Source organism: Peromyscus californicus, unplaced genomic scaffold (assembly GCF_007827085.1).
Source record: "Peromyscus californicus insignis strain IS unplaced genomic scaffold, ASM782708v3 Scaffold_10__1_contigs__length_136768540, whole genome shotgun sequence".
In the NCBI taxonomy this organism is placed as follows: Eukaryota; Metazoa; Chordata; class Mammalia; order Rodentia; family Cricetidae; genus Peromyscus; species Peromyscus californicus.
The window spans coordinates 116,838,418-116,855,412 of NW_026294391.1; the positions used below are offsets into that span (position 1 = coordinate 116,838,418).

The following is a 16,995-nucleotide window of genomic DNA, read 5'->3' on the forward strand; positions in this document are numbered from 1 at the left end:
GGCAATGTTCCTATGGGATATTTAATTTCTTTAGTGAGAGTTCTAGATAGGGACAGATATGGACATATGCAAAACAAATTGTGAACATATCCTAATTTTGCTCATGGTCTTCCCTTGCTTAAGATTTAGGATACAAATAGCAATACCCCATCAAGTATGAAAACAGTCACCAAGTTATGGACAACTGAAACATGACCTGAGGGTACATCTTCCTCAGTGAAATGAAAAGTGTTCCAATTGAACAATGTATACCTTCTGTAAGTAGCAAATTTAGTTTTAAAGAATTTCTGCAGTTCATATTATCCCAAGTTGAAGACCCATCAACCATTTTGTCAGAAGAACCCCCCCACACACACACACTACTAAGTTTAGAGATTACAAGATGTGGGGACAAGAATACTCCCAAACATTCATACACACACACACACACACACACACACACACACACACACACACACACACACACACACATCTCCTAGTATAGTTCTTTAACTTTTCCAGAAAGTTTGTAAGCATGTTAAGCAAGGTAGGGGAACTTCTGCACAGAAGGCCCTTATCATGCCTTTGACCTTCCATAGGTATCTGCTTTCCTTCTACTCTGATGCTGCATCTGTTTGTACTCAAACTTTATGGGACAAGCTTCTACCGGCTCAGGCAAATCTAGTGCAAAATGCAGTGCTTCCTCAGGCTACGTTGCCCATAGGCTTCCAGGAAGCTTTGGACAAGGTGACTGGGTGACATGGAACCTAGATATAAGGATTTTTTTTTTTACCCATTTTCTTGTAAGGGGGTGTCGAGGGTACTACTTCAGGCACTAAGAATGTGTGCCATGTGCAGTAATGATCATGTAGTACAGTATCTTTCCTGTGTTGTAAACATACTCCAGAATGAAATGGAAGCCTAATAACATATTAGTGAAAAGAGCTGTATCCTATTTTCAGATTAAAGCAAGAACCACTTAGTAATATTTAAATAAACCTAGCAAAATCCATAACATGCACACAAATTCAGTTTTCTGAGAGCTCTACCAAAAACAAGAACCTCATAAAAATAAATGTATTTGGAAACAAAAAAAACTACTGTTTTTAAAACACTGTTAAGGTTGGAACCAGATTCACAGAGGTCTGTGAGGATCCACGGTGCTCTAGAACCCCTACCACTGTATTTACAAGCAAAGGTGACTGGAATCGAAGTAACTTCTGGGAAGCTTTTTCCTACTGTCAAGTCTGGGTTATAATATGGATGTTTACACATATAGAGTTCATAACTACCTTTATTGAATTAAAATTGTACATGCATAGTTAACATTATAGCAACAAATATTGTTGAGAAATCCAATCCACATATAAAAAAAAGCTCTTTAGAATTTTCCAGTTTTTGAGTATAAAAGGATGCTTGAAAACTGAATAATCACTGCTCTCCAGCATCTGGTACTTCTATTATATTTTTCGCCAAACCATAACTGAGTCTCCCTTGATGCGAGCCCGTATTCCTGACTGCTGTCCCAGAACCTCCCCCAGTGCCTGGCACTTAACAGGAGTTCACTAAATACCTGTCTATTTTAAAAACATGGACCCCTTCACTTTTGGAGATGTATGAAATATTTGGGGGAAAGTCCTGCTTAGAGCAGTTAGTGGGCTGTCTTTCTAAGAGATGAAGAAACGGAGCCACACGGTTCAGCTGGCATTTGTACATGGGGATGTTTACAGTCAAGCTTCAAGTTTCAAGCTTGAGTATCTCTGATACCTTGCAGTACGCTGCAGGCAAATGCTACCCTCACCAAGTGCAGCCCGAAGGTGGTACCAGATGCATAAAAAGGGGGTGAAATTAGGAAGAGATGGGACCTTCTGCTCATCGTTCGTTCGCTCATTCACTCACTCCTCACTAGACCCCAAATAGCATGTGACGTGTTTGGGTTACTAAGGTGAACAAAAGCCGTGTGTACGCTAAGACAAAAATTTAAAAATAACTAAATACTTGGTTCCTTCGCAGGGGCGGAGATTTGCGCGAAAGAGGCACACCGGGTTCGCGAAGCGGGAGAAACTTGTCCCATGGTCCCACCCACCTCCCCAAGATGGCGGCTGCCGCAAAGCCCATCCAGCGGCAGCCCTACTGGAGGAGTCCCAAGCCTTTTCTCAGGCTATCGCCTCGTCCGAACTGCAGGGGACCCCACCGAGCCCAAGGTTCCTGAGGTGTCAAGGATTTCTATAGGCTGCGTCTCCATGGCGAGTTCCCGTGAGTACAGACACGCGGCAGCAGCGCGCTTTTGAAGCCCCGCCCCTGGCTCTCGCAAGCGTCGCGGCCGTTTGACGCCAGAGTGGGCGTGTCAACGCGACCCGCTACGTCGCCACGCGCGGATAATGGCGACTGCATCAGCCTGAGGTGGACTTCGTTCTCCAGTTATTTCCTGTTGTGGCGGGAGGAAGCCGTGGTGCCTCCGGAGCGGACGGCGGCTGTGACGGCGCGCGTGCGCGCTTCCGCTTCGCCCTGGACCAAGCGGTGGCGTCGAGGCCCCGCGGAGCCCGCCCGGTGGGTGGCCGCGACTGCGCTGGCAGCTTCAAGGCGCGTGCGTGCGCGTGTGGGGCGGGCGGGAGGGCGGGGCCTGGGCGGTGCGGCTCAGACTTCCCAGGGACTGCTGGGGCGCTGCGGGGAGGCGGGCCAGGGGTTGCACTGCACGTTCTGAGCTCTGCCGACCTCCCTTTCTCTGCTCCTCTCCAGCGTCGCTTTGGCCTCTTCACTTCTCTGAACACTGTCCGTGCGGCCACGTAAGAAACATGAGTGGCAACAACTTAAGCGGGAACGACGAGTTTGATGAACAGTTGAGAATGCAAGAATTGTACGGAGACCCCAAGGAAGGTGACACCCAGAAGGATCCCTCTGGAGAAACCGAATCTTTGGGACAACCGCCGGATGACACTCCCTACGAGTGGGACCTTGATAAGAAGGCTTGGTTTCCTAAGGTAAGAAAGAGTGGCTTGAGTACCACTGTGGAGCGGGGCTGTGGGGATCCCTGGACACCCTTGCGGGACACTCCTTAGGTTTGCTTTGCTGAAGTACTAGGTCCTTGAACCGGTGGTTGATGGCTGTCTATTTGTTCAGTTTATTTCAGTGCCGATGTAGAAAGGAAAGTAAATCTTAGGGTGCTGCCTTAAAGCTTTTTATGCCTTTTTTTTTGGTGAAGGTCACAGTTGGTTGTTATATTGATGACTGCTTTTTATTGCAAAAAGGAAAACCACCAAGGAAATCACATTAATAACAGTTTTCTCCTGTATAGCCAAACTTATGTGAGATGTTTAGTGTATAGGCTGTGGACAAGATTTAGCTTGTTGATTTAGGGGGTGGGAAAGCAGCCTTTTACCTCATTCTATTGAATAAACTTGCCTTGCATCTTGGTTTATTTTTCTACTAAATTTTGTTCCAGAGCATCTAAGTTTGAACCTTTGTAACCACAGGAATATGATGAGGAAAGCACAGAAAACGGTTGGAAAACATCTCTACATTTGTTTTGAGTACTTGGGAATTGCTAAGTGTTTAATTTCAACATGGAAATAAAACAACTAGTGTTAAACCTGGTAGTGTAAACTCTATGGTGAAAGTACCCTGTTAGTCTTAGCCTCATAGGAACATTAATATCCAAGTGACTTGAGAGCCAAGTACACAAAACTTGTCTCCATTGTGTAGACGGATTGTTAGTTGAAAAATTACTCCAACTATTCTTTCTGATTTTATATTTGTGCATAGCTCAAGCTCTCCAAATTTTTAAAATTTTTTGTCGCATTTCTGAACTTGCAATACCAGCTTGAATGTAGATGTGATTTCTTCTACCTTCTGCGTGCTTCTAATTGTCCGACAAGCAATTGCTTGGTAACTTTATCTTTTGTTACTGAAAACCATAGTTCTTCAAATTTTGGGTTTTAAATTTTCACTTTTATGTGTGCCTGAAAGCGATAGACATAACTTATAACTTCATTCAGCCATTTTTCAATAGTGCGTTCCCCTGCAAAGCCAGGGCGATGGGTGTGTATTGAGTGTGTCTTGAATTTTGTTTTGTCACTAAGCACTAATGTGAATTAGTGCTCATGCTAAAATGGGCATTTTGTGTTTTAGCACAGTTGCCAGCCTCATTCATAAACACAAAAATCTTAGTGTACATGTATTTTTTTTTGTGCATCTGTACACCAAAAAGTAGATTCTATGGTTAAATTTCTAGGTGACTGTTGGTTTTACTCTGTCTCATTATTTGATACTTCTTTTGTATTGGCCACCTTAGTCAAATATACTGTAGAGAAGTAGTAATTTAAAAACAACTAGAAAAGGTGCTAGCATCACTTAAAATTCTCTCCCATACTTTTCTTGTTGGCAATCCGAGTACTTTTGTCTTACTTTGATCATATTACACACTTTCTACATAAGGTGATTGTTCTCACGTTATACTTGAATTATTACAACTACTTTTGGCATGAACACTTGTTTAAGTTTTAGATTATATTACTGAATGTACAGCCATATAACACAAGTGAAGTAACCATGTCTGCATATGTGCTGACTTAACCCATTTAGATCACTGAAGATTTCATTGCTACGTATCAGGCTAATTACGGCTTTTCTAGTGATGGTGCATCTAGTTCTACTGAGAATGTCCAGGATACCAACACAAAGACCGTAGAAGAACCTCCACAGAAAGCAATCCCAGAAGCCACTGACCCCAAAAAGAGGGGAGAAAAGAGAAAGGCCGAATCAGGCAAGTGGTTCTGTTTTGCAAACTTGGGTTTAAAAATGAAATAGAAAAATGTGTGAATATGTTTTACATTTTGGAGGATTATAATAGCATTGAAGGAATGGTAGGTAATGTGAGCTTTCACTTTAATATAGGCTTAAAGTCATTAAGAATTGAGATAGCCTTTTTCTCTTTCACAGAGAGCCCTAAAACTAATTCTCAGTCAAAAAGTTTATGTATTTTGAAAGTGGGTAGTGATTTGAGTTAGACTTAGTCTTCTTAATTAAAGAGAACATTCTCAAAGTTTTACGAAACTACTGTTGCCAAGATTTCATGAGATTTTTGTTGTTTCTTGCAAGTATTTTATTTATTTCATTTTGATTTTTAGGATGGTTCCATGTTGAAGAAGACAGAAATACAAATGTATATGTGTCAGGTATTTATCCCTTTTTAATGCAGTTTCAAGGTTGGAAACATTTAATGCCGAGACCTTGTGCTAAGTGATTTTTAGTTTTTAGTGTGTTTTATTCAGCTATTTATGCTAACTTGGGATTTACTTAGTACAGAATAAAGAAAATTTATGCAATTTTGCATGCTTTTCTGTATGTCTGCCTTAGATAATTTACATCAATTTGTCTCTTCAGATTTAGTGAAGCATTGCATAACTATGATACATTTTAATATATAAAATATGAATGATCTTCAGATTTATAGATAGGAAGTTTTGCACTCATTTACACAAATCAGCTTTACACTCACCTAAGTTGTAGGTTTCTTGTTGGTAATATGCTGAATAACTTTTACCTTTATTAAATACTTGAAAATTGTTCTCTGAAACTATAGGTCTGCCTCCAGACATCACAGTGGATGAATTCATACAGCTTATGTCCAAATTTGGCATTATTATGAGAGATCCTCAGACAGAAGAATTTAAGGTCAAACTTTACAAAGATAATCAAGGAAATCTTAAAGGAGATGGGCTTTGCTGTTATCTGAAGGTTGGTAAATGGTCAAATAAGTTTCTTGTCCCTCTAATTTTAACTGAGGAACCAAGGCTAGAATCTTTTGTAGATGCTAACCTAAGCCAAGAACCATCCAAAACACAATAGAAAGAAAACTGAAATTTCAGACTGTGACTGTAGGTGATGCTGATACCTTTTCTAATTTTTAGTATATATAAATTACTGCTTCCATACAGTATACTCGACTAAGGATGTAAATACATAAAACAAAAGTATTAAGTAAGACAGTGTAAAATCCAAAAGTCAACTTAGTAACACTAGGGTTATTTGCTTGTTTTAAGAAACTGTTTGCTGCAAGGTCAAAATGTTATGTAAATATGTGATCGAGGGGCTTTTCTTTAACTTCAAAAAAAACCTAACTGTAAAGATCTCATCATCAGTGCATGTAATCAGCAGTTTAAAAATTGAGAAGGAAAAAAATGCCAGCGACATTATTTAGCACATTGGAATGAATTGGAATGGGGTATAACAGAGTCTAGCCTGCCACCTATTTTTGCAAATAAAATTTTGTCGGAACACAACCACACTCACTCACTTATGCCTTTGTGTGAGGCTGCTTTTGTGTTTCATCAGTAGCGTTGAGTGGTTGCAGCATCCACCTCTGACCCGCAAAACCTAAACGATTTACTAACCGGCTCTTTACAGAAAGAATTTTCTAACCCTGAATTAGACTGGAAAGGAGGTGGTAAATTATACTTACTGCTTTCAATACCACAGAAGAGAAGTAAAATGGAAATTTTCAGAATTTGTGTGGTCTTGTTACTATAAATTGCACAGGGATTGTTTGTTGTGAAAGAAAATTATCATTTCTGCAACACTGGTCACCTTAGGAGCATGTATTATCCATTATTGCCTGGTTAAAAAACAAATGGCCACAATTATGACATGAATTTTTCATAGAATCTGAAAATAACTACAAATTAAAGTAAAAAAAGATAATGTAATTATATATCCTGAGTGTGTAGTTAGTGGATAGTACACAATGGAACCAGAAGACAGTAGGTTTGAGCTGGCAGGGGTTATCAGCTTTTAATCTGTTTTGTAAGCAAGATGGGTTAGTGGACCCTAACACAATCATGGCAGTTTTGTATGTTTATGTGTAATATTTGAGAATTTTACCAGCCTAAAGATGACTAAAAACCTATGAAGTAAATTTTTCAAAGAGGAAGGTGTTGATCGGATTTTTTTTAAAAAATATTATTTTCTTTTATTTGTGTGTGTGTGTGCTTGTACATGTGTGTGTGTGCATGTGTGCATGAATTTTTTTACACATGAATGCTGTTGCCTGCAGAGGCCAGAAGAAGATGTTGGATCCTGTGGAGCTGGAATTATAGATTGCTGTGAGCTACCCACTATGGTTCTGGGAGCCGACCTTGGGTTCTCTGCAAAAGTAGCAGGGCTCTTGACTCTTGAGCCATTTCTTCAGCTCCATGATTGGAGTTTTAAAGAAAAATACTGCTTTGTGACACACTTTTGTAACTTAGGGCCCACGAAAGTAACAGCTTGTCAAGCCAGTAAATTGCACTTTCGAAAATAAAGTTAATTATTTCAGGATCTGTATATGATTTGAGCAGCTGAGGTCAGTGGTCCTTTGTGCCTTCCTCGTACCTTCAGATCTTTGACTCTGTTTGAGTAGGGGCAGTAAGTACCCTGTTTGTGTAGGACCTAGAGTCCATAAATGCACTTAATATATAAGCCATTAAATAATTATCTTCTACTTGGTATGTCATTACAGCTCTCCACTTTAGTTTTATGAAGCTGAACATTAAAGGTTGGCTTTATTATTTCCAGTTCCTTGAATCATCTGTTGTTAAATAGATGTTACAGAAATTATTCAAATCTCTTGTCATTCCGCAGATGAGAAATTTGGGCTCCTACAGAAAAACATTACCCAATAATATAATTTACTAAACACCTATTGTATGCCATGCCCTGATCTTTCCATACACTTTTTTATCTGATTTTGTCAGAAACTCTTTGATGAATATATTATTTTAGCTTTTTATAGATGGAGAAGTTGGGGTTCAGAGAACTAGTCCTTCCTAAGTTAACACAGGTGTTTGAGGTATAGCTGTGTTTTGAACATAGCTTTCCTGATTTATATTCTAGGATTCATTATCCCAAAGTAGATAGCTGGCATTGTTTATCTCAAAATCTCAAGTTTCATTTGAGTGCTCAACTTACTGTTTTATTTTCCATTATAAAGAAAGAGTCCGTGGAACTTGCATTAAAACTTTTGGATGAAGACGAAATTAGAGGCTACAAATTACATGTCGAGATGGCCAGGTTCCAGCTGAAGGGCGAGTACGATGCCTCAAAAAAGAAGAAGAAGTGCAAAGATTATAAGAAGAAACTGTCTCTGCAACAGAAGTTTGTATTCTTTTGTGAAAAGTTTCAGATAAAGCATGTTTTGGGGAATAACTACTTAGTTTTGTTCCATCAAACACATCTACAGATTATTCTAAAAGAATTTCATTAGCTAATCAGGGAGCATCAGCAATCTACTTCCATGGGCTGATTTGGCAGTGGTGAGGAGGTTTTCCTTTTTCTGGGATGATTTTTTTTAACTGTGTCCTATGCTTCTTTATTTAAAAACAAAATGTTGAGTGACGGGCTCATGATCATTGGCATCACTGACCTTCATCTTTCCTCCATCACCTCTTCCCACACTTCCTGTCCCCACCCTTTGTGCTTCCAATCCCTCTTCAGTGCAACGTGACAGCTACTTACACAGCGTTCACATTGTGTAAGGTATTATAGTACTCGAGAGATGAGTTAAAGTGCATGGGAAGACGGGTATAGGTAGTAAGTCAGTATGGTAGTGTCCTGTGTTAGTGTTCTGCGTGGCTAAGGATTTTGATGTCCAGCTGGGGATGTGTGTCCTGGAAGCAGTCCTTCACTGATGACTGAGGGATGCCTTTTCATCTTCTTAGAAAGTTGTACATACTAAATCATTAGGAGGTTTTAGAAATCTAATTGCAGTGCTCGTCTAGTAAGAGTGCAGTTACTTTGATAGGGAACATAGATACTAAGCATGTTTTTTTTTTTTTTGCCCCCTGCCTAGAATTTTTTTAACTTCAGAAAGTTCTGTGGAACTCGGTTGGAATCAAGTAATGACTATTATTAAACTTTCACAAATCTGAACCCCGATTTCAGTTCACTGTTACTTCTTGTTACATTAGGCAGTTGGATTGGAGACCTGAGAGGAGAGCTGGACCATCCCGGATGCGACATGAGCGAGTTGTCATCATCAAAAATATGTTTCACCCCATGGATTTTGAGGTAGGAAATGGTGTTTTAACACCTAAAAATTCTGGTATGTTTTCTAATAAGAGGGTTCAAAGCTTACCGTGTCCCATCTTTGTCAAGGCATGTTCCTGTATTCGTCGGTGGGGTAGGAAAATAGAACCAAGAATCAACCTGTATTTGGAACTCCTGTGTTTATCCCGGTGTTCTTTTCATTGTATCCCAGATAAGACAGTTAATATTCATACTGTGGCTCAAAATCACAGCTGCTTGCTATCTGAGCTCAAAGACTGATGGGAATGGCCTGTGGATTTGTAGTACAGTTCAGTAGACACCAGCTGATTTTGGTGGAGAATACCAGTTCCACACTTGCTTCTGAAAACTTTGTATTACTAATAAAAATTTGATCCTTAAAGAAATCTGATGTTCATAATGGAGGTTATTTTTCAGGACCACATTTTCACCAAGTTCTGTAACGGATATTAATATCCATGTAAAATCCCCAAACCAGCAAATAAGATGTTAAATGAATAGGAATTGTCAAGCTAGCTTAACACTGCATCGTGCCTCTGATACTGTCTGCTAGTGTAGATGGATACTATCAGTAATGGAAAAACAACTTTTGTTTTCTCTCTTTGGTTCTAGAATTAATGATAGCACATAGCACACAAGGAAGAAAATGTTTGGAATGTAAAAATTCAGATTTGAAAACATTCTGGTTGCAGTCTGAGTTTAGTCTTGTTCTTTTTGTTTACGTTGTCAACAGTGTCAAAATGGTAGTTTTATTTTAGCCCCTTAGCAAGGGCCTTAAAATGGACAGTTCAACTTTATCTCCATACCTCATGATGTGAGCTTGATGAGAGCCTGTTAACAAGGAAGATGTCTTGCTTTTTTGTTCAGGGTTTCTGAACCTGGATCTCAAATCATGTCAGTCTAGACCTGCATAATCTAAATAAAGTAGACTCTAGCCACCACAAATTATTATTATAACTAATTAAGATTCCTGTCCTTAGTTATACTACACACGTGTAGTAGCTACTATGTTGGGTAATACAGATACATAGAACAACTGAAAGTACTGGATGATACTGGTGTAGATGTTCTATAATTCTCTTATTTTTTGTTTTGTAGACAGGGTTTTATTAGCCCAGGTTGGCTTCAAACTTACAATTCTCCTGCCACTTCCCATGAGCTGGGATTCCAGGCATAGTCTGGTGTGTTATATGACTCCTGATAGAAGGGTTCAAGAGGAATTTTAGGGACTATTTAGTTTGACTGAAGACTGGTTATGAACCTAAAGAACAGGCACCAACATTAAGCTTTTTAGAGGAAAATAAAAGCAATGTTGTTGAATTACCCCAAGGTATCAGAAAGAACTTATATTTGGGAGGATGGAGTATATTTTTATTCTAAATACTAGAGTAATGTTAGAAGTTACATACCTAAAAATACTCTCTGGTGTCAGGGTAAATAATGAAGGATTATTTTGTAATGTAACTTCAGATGGGTTCAGTTTGAAGCCTTACCTAAAAATACTTTGCCTGGAAAGTTTGAATGTCAAGAAATGAAGAATCAGAACTCTGGCATAAAGGGAGGTTTCTTTTTTGTGCACATTCGCACAGTCCAGTAGAAATATACAATGTGAGAAGCTACATTTAAGCTTATTATTTCTATAGCCTTAGTAAAAAGCAAGATGTAGCTAGGGAGATTAATTGTGATTAGGACTTGCCCAGTGACCACATATGGTCATTGTCCACCATCTTAGTCAGAGTAAAGTTCAGATCACAAAGTTCTGTGTCTAGCTCACTAGGTTCAAGAGGCTACTGTAGAGCAGAGGTGATTGTTCCTTTCTGACGCTTTTCATGCCCTGAAGCTTAGAGTTCTGTTCATCCTTATTGGGAGTCTTGAATCCTTCCAGAGTTCTAGGAGGAGAGTCCTCCTGAACTAGAGACCACTGGTATTAACAATGCTTCTATGGTTTTTTTTAGCACATTCACATGGAAAAGCAACAAGAATATTTTACTGTGTGCTTTAAAAAATACACACATATGTATAACCATATAGTTTTCCTGTGCTACTGTGGACCTCCTCTCTGCCATGCTTGTCCATTTCCTCTCACTTTGAGTAGACCTGAACTAGGAGCAGTGAGTGAAGTCATCTAACTTAATTCTATTTTGAGTTTTTGTAGTCTGCAGACAAATGTTTTTCATTTGTAAATTTGTCACAGTAATAAATTTGGTTCTTGAGTTATGAAGAAGGAAGGAGCTCCATTTTAATCCTGTTTGTTTTTGCAGGATGATCCATTGGTGCTGAATGAGATCAGAGAAGACCTTCGAGTAGAGTGTTCAAAGTTTGGACAGATTAGGAAGCTCCTTCTGTTTGATGTAAGTTCATGGCTTGCACCAGTAAGTCCTGACATCCTTCCGAGCTGAGGAGTGACTTTAATTGCCCTGGATTTTAGATTAGTGTTTTTATATTGCAGGCCTACTGTCTGTCAGCAATAGTTCAGTGAACATGGTTTACAAGGCGAGTCTTGGATTGTTTTGATATGCCGAGCTTATTTCCCTTCCTTCTGACTCTTAAAGAGTACATGATCAAGTGACAGCAACTAGAAGAAAAATGTATTGAATGTTAGTTTCCTCCCAAGTTCTTGCCTTTCTCTGAATTATTCACCTGATCACAGTCAAGGAAAAAAACCTCTTGTTTATTTTTCTCTGTACTTCCAAAACTGATAGAAAGTACTTAAGTGACCATTTCTTAACAATGTACTGCTGATGTGCTGCAAGGGCCTTTACACTGCATGCCACCTAATCCTCAGAACCCTTTGAAGTAGGTAGCTACTAGCTGTACAGTTGAGGAAGCCACATCTTCTCATGCAGAAGCCCCTGTTCAGTGCTCATTCAGCTCCTGACAGGCAGGATTTAATCCCAGGGCAATTCTGACCTCCCAGTTTACACTCTTATCACATGGTCTTCCCTCTTGGATAATGTTGTTAACAGAAACATTTGCAAGGACACTGTACTGGTTCTTGCTAGACAAGATAAAGCTAACGAAGCAGCTAGCTACTGGCTGGAATAAAAAGGAAGAAAGATTTCAGAAGTCTTTTAGTTCAGAGTGTCAGGAAACTTCTACTCTTTACCTGTCTTCTGAAATATGTATCTGATTTTTAATCTTGTCATTCAGTCCTTCTTATGCTTGTCTTTTTAGAGGCACCCAGATGGTGTGGCCTCTGTGTCCTTCAGGGAACCAGAGGAGGCTGATTATTGTATTCAGACTCTGGATGGAAGGTGGTTTGGTGGCCGTCAAATCACTGCTCAAGCCTGGGATGGGACTACAGATTATCAGGTAAATCCCACAGCTGTCAAGGGCACAGGAACTGTTGCATTGTCAACTGCAGATCTAGTTTGGGGGTTGATTTCATCTGTTTTGTAGAATACATCTCGTAAGTAATGTTTTGCATTGGAGGATAGAGAAAAACTTCTCACTTCTCACTTTATAAGTCTGAAATTTTGAGGTTTTCTCAGAATGATAAGAAAAGAACAGAGTAAACTAAATTATTCCTCAACTTTCTTGTTACAGAGAATGGACAGAGCTCCAATAGTAATGTTTTAGGAAATGAAACTTTTCAGCAGTCCTGTGATATTGGTGTATATTTATATGATCTTGTTTAAGGTTAACTGTATTGAAGGTTGTGTAATCAAGGTATATAGTTTTGAAGACCAGGGTAAGGAAGTGCTTGGATTGCTTTAGAAAAGTTGCTTTACAGAACCAGGGTACTTGTGTCAGTATTAGAAATGCCCAGAGAATTTGTTGCCTCTTTTGCCGAACACTTCTCTTAACCTTAGTTTCTGTTTATGCACAGGTAGAGGAGACGTCAAGAGAAAGAGAGGAAAGGCTGAGAGGCTGGGAGTCATTCCTCAATGCCCCTGAGGCCACCAGAGGCCTCCAGCGTATGGATTCCATCTGTGGTTCCGAAAAGGCAGGGCCTTCCAGAGTAAGGCATTTTTCAGAGCACCTGAGCATGTCCAGCACGAGTGCTCAGGAAGCTGCAACTGGGATGGCATTTGAAGAAACTATCGATGAAAGTAAGTTTGAAAAGGCAGAAGATGGGGCAGAATCTGAAGGAGATGCTTCTGAAAAAGATGCTAAAGAAGGTGGGTCTGATGAAGGTTACCCTGAGAGAGAGTGTGAAGAGGGCTGCCTCAAGACAGAGTGTGAAGAGGGCTTCCCCAAGACAGAGTGTGAAGTGGACCACCCCAAGTCAGAGTGTGAAGAGAACCGCCCCAAGAGGGAGAGTGAGGAAGACTGCCCTGAGAGCGAGCTTGAAGAGGGTAGTCCTAAAACGGAGTCTCAAGAGAATGGTCCTGAGAGAGAATCTCAGAAGAAGGGCGAAGAGAATTATGACCAGAATGGCTTTGCAAAAGAATTTGAAGACAATGACCACAGCAGAGAGTCTGAAGGGGAAGAAAGTCTCAAGAAAGAGTCAGAAGACGATGACTCCGAATCTGAGGAAGACTGCTCAGAAAAGCAGTCTGAAGATGGCTCTGACAAAGAATTAGAAGAAAATGGTGCTAAAAAAGATTCTGATGAGGATGCCTCTGACAAGGAGTCCCCTGAAAATGTTGAGAAAGAGTCAGAAGAAAATGACACTGACAAATCAGAATTTGATGAAGGATCTGAAAGAGTGTTAGGCGAGGAAGGCTCTGAGAGAGAATTTGATGAAGACTCAGATGAAAAGGAGGAGGAGGAGGAGGAGGAGGAAGATGAAGACGAGGAAGAAGTCATATTTGAAAAGGTTTTTGATGATGAGTCCGATGAGAATGAGGACGAAGAAGAAGCAGATGAAAAGGAGTGTGAAGATGCTGATGACAAAGAGGAAGAAGATGACACAGACGAAAAGGAAGATGGAGAAGACGCAGATGTAAGGAAAGATGAAGATACCAGCGACAAGCTGTTTGAAGAGAATTCCAATGACAAATTTTTTGATGAGGAAGAGGGTCTCAATGAGAAGTTGTTTGATGATTCTGATGAGAGAGGGACTGTGGGAAATGTGAAGGAAGATGGGTCTCAGTCCACAGACAGCAGCTTTGTCCTCAGTAGTGATGATGATGATGATGATGATGGAATGTAATCCTTTCCACTTGCTTTTTAGGAAGAGCCCTGTGTCTCTATTTGCCTGTGCTTCAGGGTCAGTAGTAGTGTTACATCAACATGTGCATAGTGGTAGGATGGCAGCAGACTAATGTCTCGAAGGTTTTTGTTCTCACCTGTACCAATGGATTTAAATATGTTTATTGGTTCTTCAGTTAAAACTTCATAGTTACAATGCAAGTAAACTGGATACCCATCGTTTTGTTGGATTTGTGAAATGCATGCAAAAGAATATTTTTAAAGTATTCTAATTGGAGTTTGTGATATTCAGAAATAAAGATAAATTGATAATATGCAGAAACTGAAATGTGGACTTGAGTTGACTTGTGTTTTGCTCTTTCAAATATTGCTCAATTCCTCCCATAGCCCTTGTTTCCAGCTGTGTTACCACTTGGGATAACCTTCCCCATTCTGCACCACATGGTCCTAAAGTCACAAAAAAGTGACACTTTAGACCCCTTCCCCAATCCTTGGAAGTTACCTGTTTTCTTTTTTACCCCTTTCTATTAAAGCCACGATGTGCATGTGGTCCCCAGCTTCAATTATTGAAAACAGAGAGAAGGTGATCAGAGTTTGACTGTGCCGGTTTAGAAGATGACTGAAGTTGTGAGGCCTCTCTCCAGAAAGATGTATGCACAAGCATCACACAGCTTCTTATATACAGTTTGGAGAGGGGCATAGATTCCCCTGGAGACTAAGAACTTTTTTCCTAGGAATAGACTTGGTGTTTTGTTTTAGAATTACAGTCCTAATATTGTGCCACGTCAGGTTGTTCCAATACAATTAGGATTCACCCTTGGTGGAGCTTTCTCAATTCAGTATTGGGGAACTTGCTAATAATTTTGTAGTGTTGAGTTCTGTTGGGAGCACTGAACTGCATCAGTACTCAAACATCCACTTATTAGAAACTATCTCTAAAGGAAAGGAATGCTTTGCCTTCTATACACATTGCTTGGAATGTGCAGTTCTACAACATAAATTAGGCATACAGCTATGACAAGAGAGGTCTTGATGGGAAGTGTGTAATTTTGACTGTAGTGGCAGCACACAGCTGTAATCCCAACACTTGAGAAGCAGGGGCAGTGGCATTGCAAGTCCAAGGCCATCCTGGGCTCCACAGGTTCAGGCCAGCCTCAGCCTTAGAGTGAATTCCTGCCTCAAAGAAAAGCATCATTTGAAAATGCAGACTCTGCCATTAAACAGTACGTCTGATCAGTTGTTTGGGGGGTTGAGGGGGATTAACACTGCTTGGCAAAGACTTCTTAGCATTTGTAGTTAGGAAATATGGCAATACTACTACGTTTTGGACTTGATTGTCAAAGCATTGCTAACCCTAGCAGTTTACCATCTCGTGTGTGTGTGTGTGTGTGTGTGTGTGTGTGTGTGTGTGTGTGTGTGTGTGTGTGTGTTATTTGGTAAAAAAATACGCTCTTTTCATGTGAACACTAGAAGTCACAAACAGCTATGAAATGGTTAATAATTTGTTCAGTGGCATAAGTGAATTAGCAATATCTAATGGGTAAAAATAATGAAAATACATCATATACATGTATGAAATCGTTAATTTAAAAGCACACAACACTTGCTCAACAGTTCTCTTAATTTCTGCCTTTAATGCTCCTTAAAGGCTGGAGAATTGGCTCAGCAGTTAAGAGCACTTGTTGCTTTTGCAGCCGACCTGGCTTCAATTCCCGACATTCACGTGGGGGCTCACAGCCATCTGTAACTTCAGTCCCAGGGGATCCAAAGCCCTATTCTGACCTTCACAGGTATCAGGCATGCACATAATGCATGTACGTGCATGCAGGCAAAACACTCAACACAGAAACTCAAAAAAGTTTTTTTTTTAGGACTATCCATAATGTTTTTTAAATGTATCACGTGGAATTCAACCCCTAGCTTATGAAAAAGTGGCTGTAGACATACCTTTGAATGGCTTGAACACCATGCTGTCTAGTCCATGAGTACTTTGGATTAAGAAGAAATTTCAGACAGATGCAGAGACCCACAGACAAACAGGAAGGCCTCAGGGAATCCTGCTGAAGAGGGGGAGAAAGGATTGTAGGAGCTAGAGGAGTCAAGGGCACCACAAGAAAACCCACAGAATCAACTAACCTGGACTCGGGCTCACAGAGACAGAAAGGACAACCAGGGAGTCTGCAAGGGACTCACCTAGGACCTCTACACTTAAGTTACATTTGTATAGCTTGGTCTTGTGAGACTCCTACAGTGGGGAGCAGGGGCTATCTCTGATCTGGCCCCCTTTTGGGACCCTACTCATACTGGGTCACCTTGTCCAGCCTTAATACAAGAGGAGGTGCCTAGCCTTACTGCAACTTTATATGCCATGTTTGATTGATATCCATGGGAGACCTACCCTTTTTGAAACAGAAATGGAGGAGTAGATGGTGGGAGGCAGAGGGGAGGTGGGAGTACTAGGAGGAGAGGAGGGAGGGGAAACTTTGGCAAGGATGTTAAAAAATAATAAATCATTAAAAAAAAGAAATTTCAGGTGGCATGGAGATGGCTCAATGAATATAATGTTTGCCTTGCAAACATAAGAGCTTGAGTTCAGATATCCAGCACCCATTTAAAAAAGGCAGCCAGAACAGTGCCCACCTATAATCCTCACCCTGGAGAAGTGGAGACAGGAGGACCCTTGGAGTTCACCAGCCAGTTACACTTGCCAAATAGGTGAGTGCCAGGTTCAATGAGAGACCCTGTCTCAAAAAATAATGTGGAGAACGATAGAGGAAGACACCAGACATAGACCTTTGGCATATATGTGTACCCACATGTACATGGATGCAACATCCGACACATACACAGAAGTACAAACTTCAAACTATTTTAGAAGAT

The 16,995-nt window shown here is 40.3% G+C and overlaps 1 protein-coding gene across 1 annotated transcript; it reads left to right on the plus strand.

Annotated features, from left to right (window-relative positions):
- Positions 1 to 2,100: 2,100 nt before the first annotated feature.
- Positions 2,101 to 14,443, plus strand: Htatsf1 (HIV-1 Tat specific factor 1). The gene is made up of 10 exons (XM_052739828.1): positions 2,101 to 2,529; positions 2,719 to 2,960; positions 4,561 to 4,741; positions 5,106 to 5,153; positions 5,561 to 5,715; positions 7,946 to 8,109; positions 8,922 to 9,021; positions 11,280 to 11,369; positions 12,193 to 12,330; positions 12,848 to 14,443. Exons 2-10 carry the CDS (start codon positions 2,775 to 2,777, stop codon positions 14,114 to 14,116), a joined length of 2,331 nt encoding a protein of 776 aa, XP_052595788.1. The 5' UTR covers positions 2,101 to 2,529; positions 2,719 to 2,774; the 3' UTR covers positions 14,117 to 14,443.
- Positions 14,444 to 16,995: the final 2,552 nt, after the last annotated feature.

Excerpts from the sequence above, each read along its gene's own strand:
- Htatsf1 (XM_052739828.1), top strand. The coding sequence starts at position 2,775 with ATGAGTGGCAACAACTTAAGCGGGAACGACGAGTTTGATGAACAGTTG. Across the intron at positions 2,961-4,560 it reads AGAAGGCTTGGTTTCCTAAG|ATCACTGAAGATTTCATTGC; the intron begins GTAAGAAAGAGT and ends TAACCCATTTAG. Across the intron at positions 4,742-5,105 it reads AAAGAGAAAGGCCGAATCAG|GATGGTTCCATGTTGAAGAA; the intron begins GCAAGTGGTTCT and ends TTTGATTTTTAG.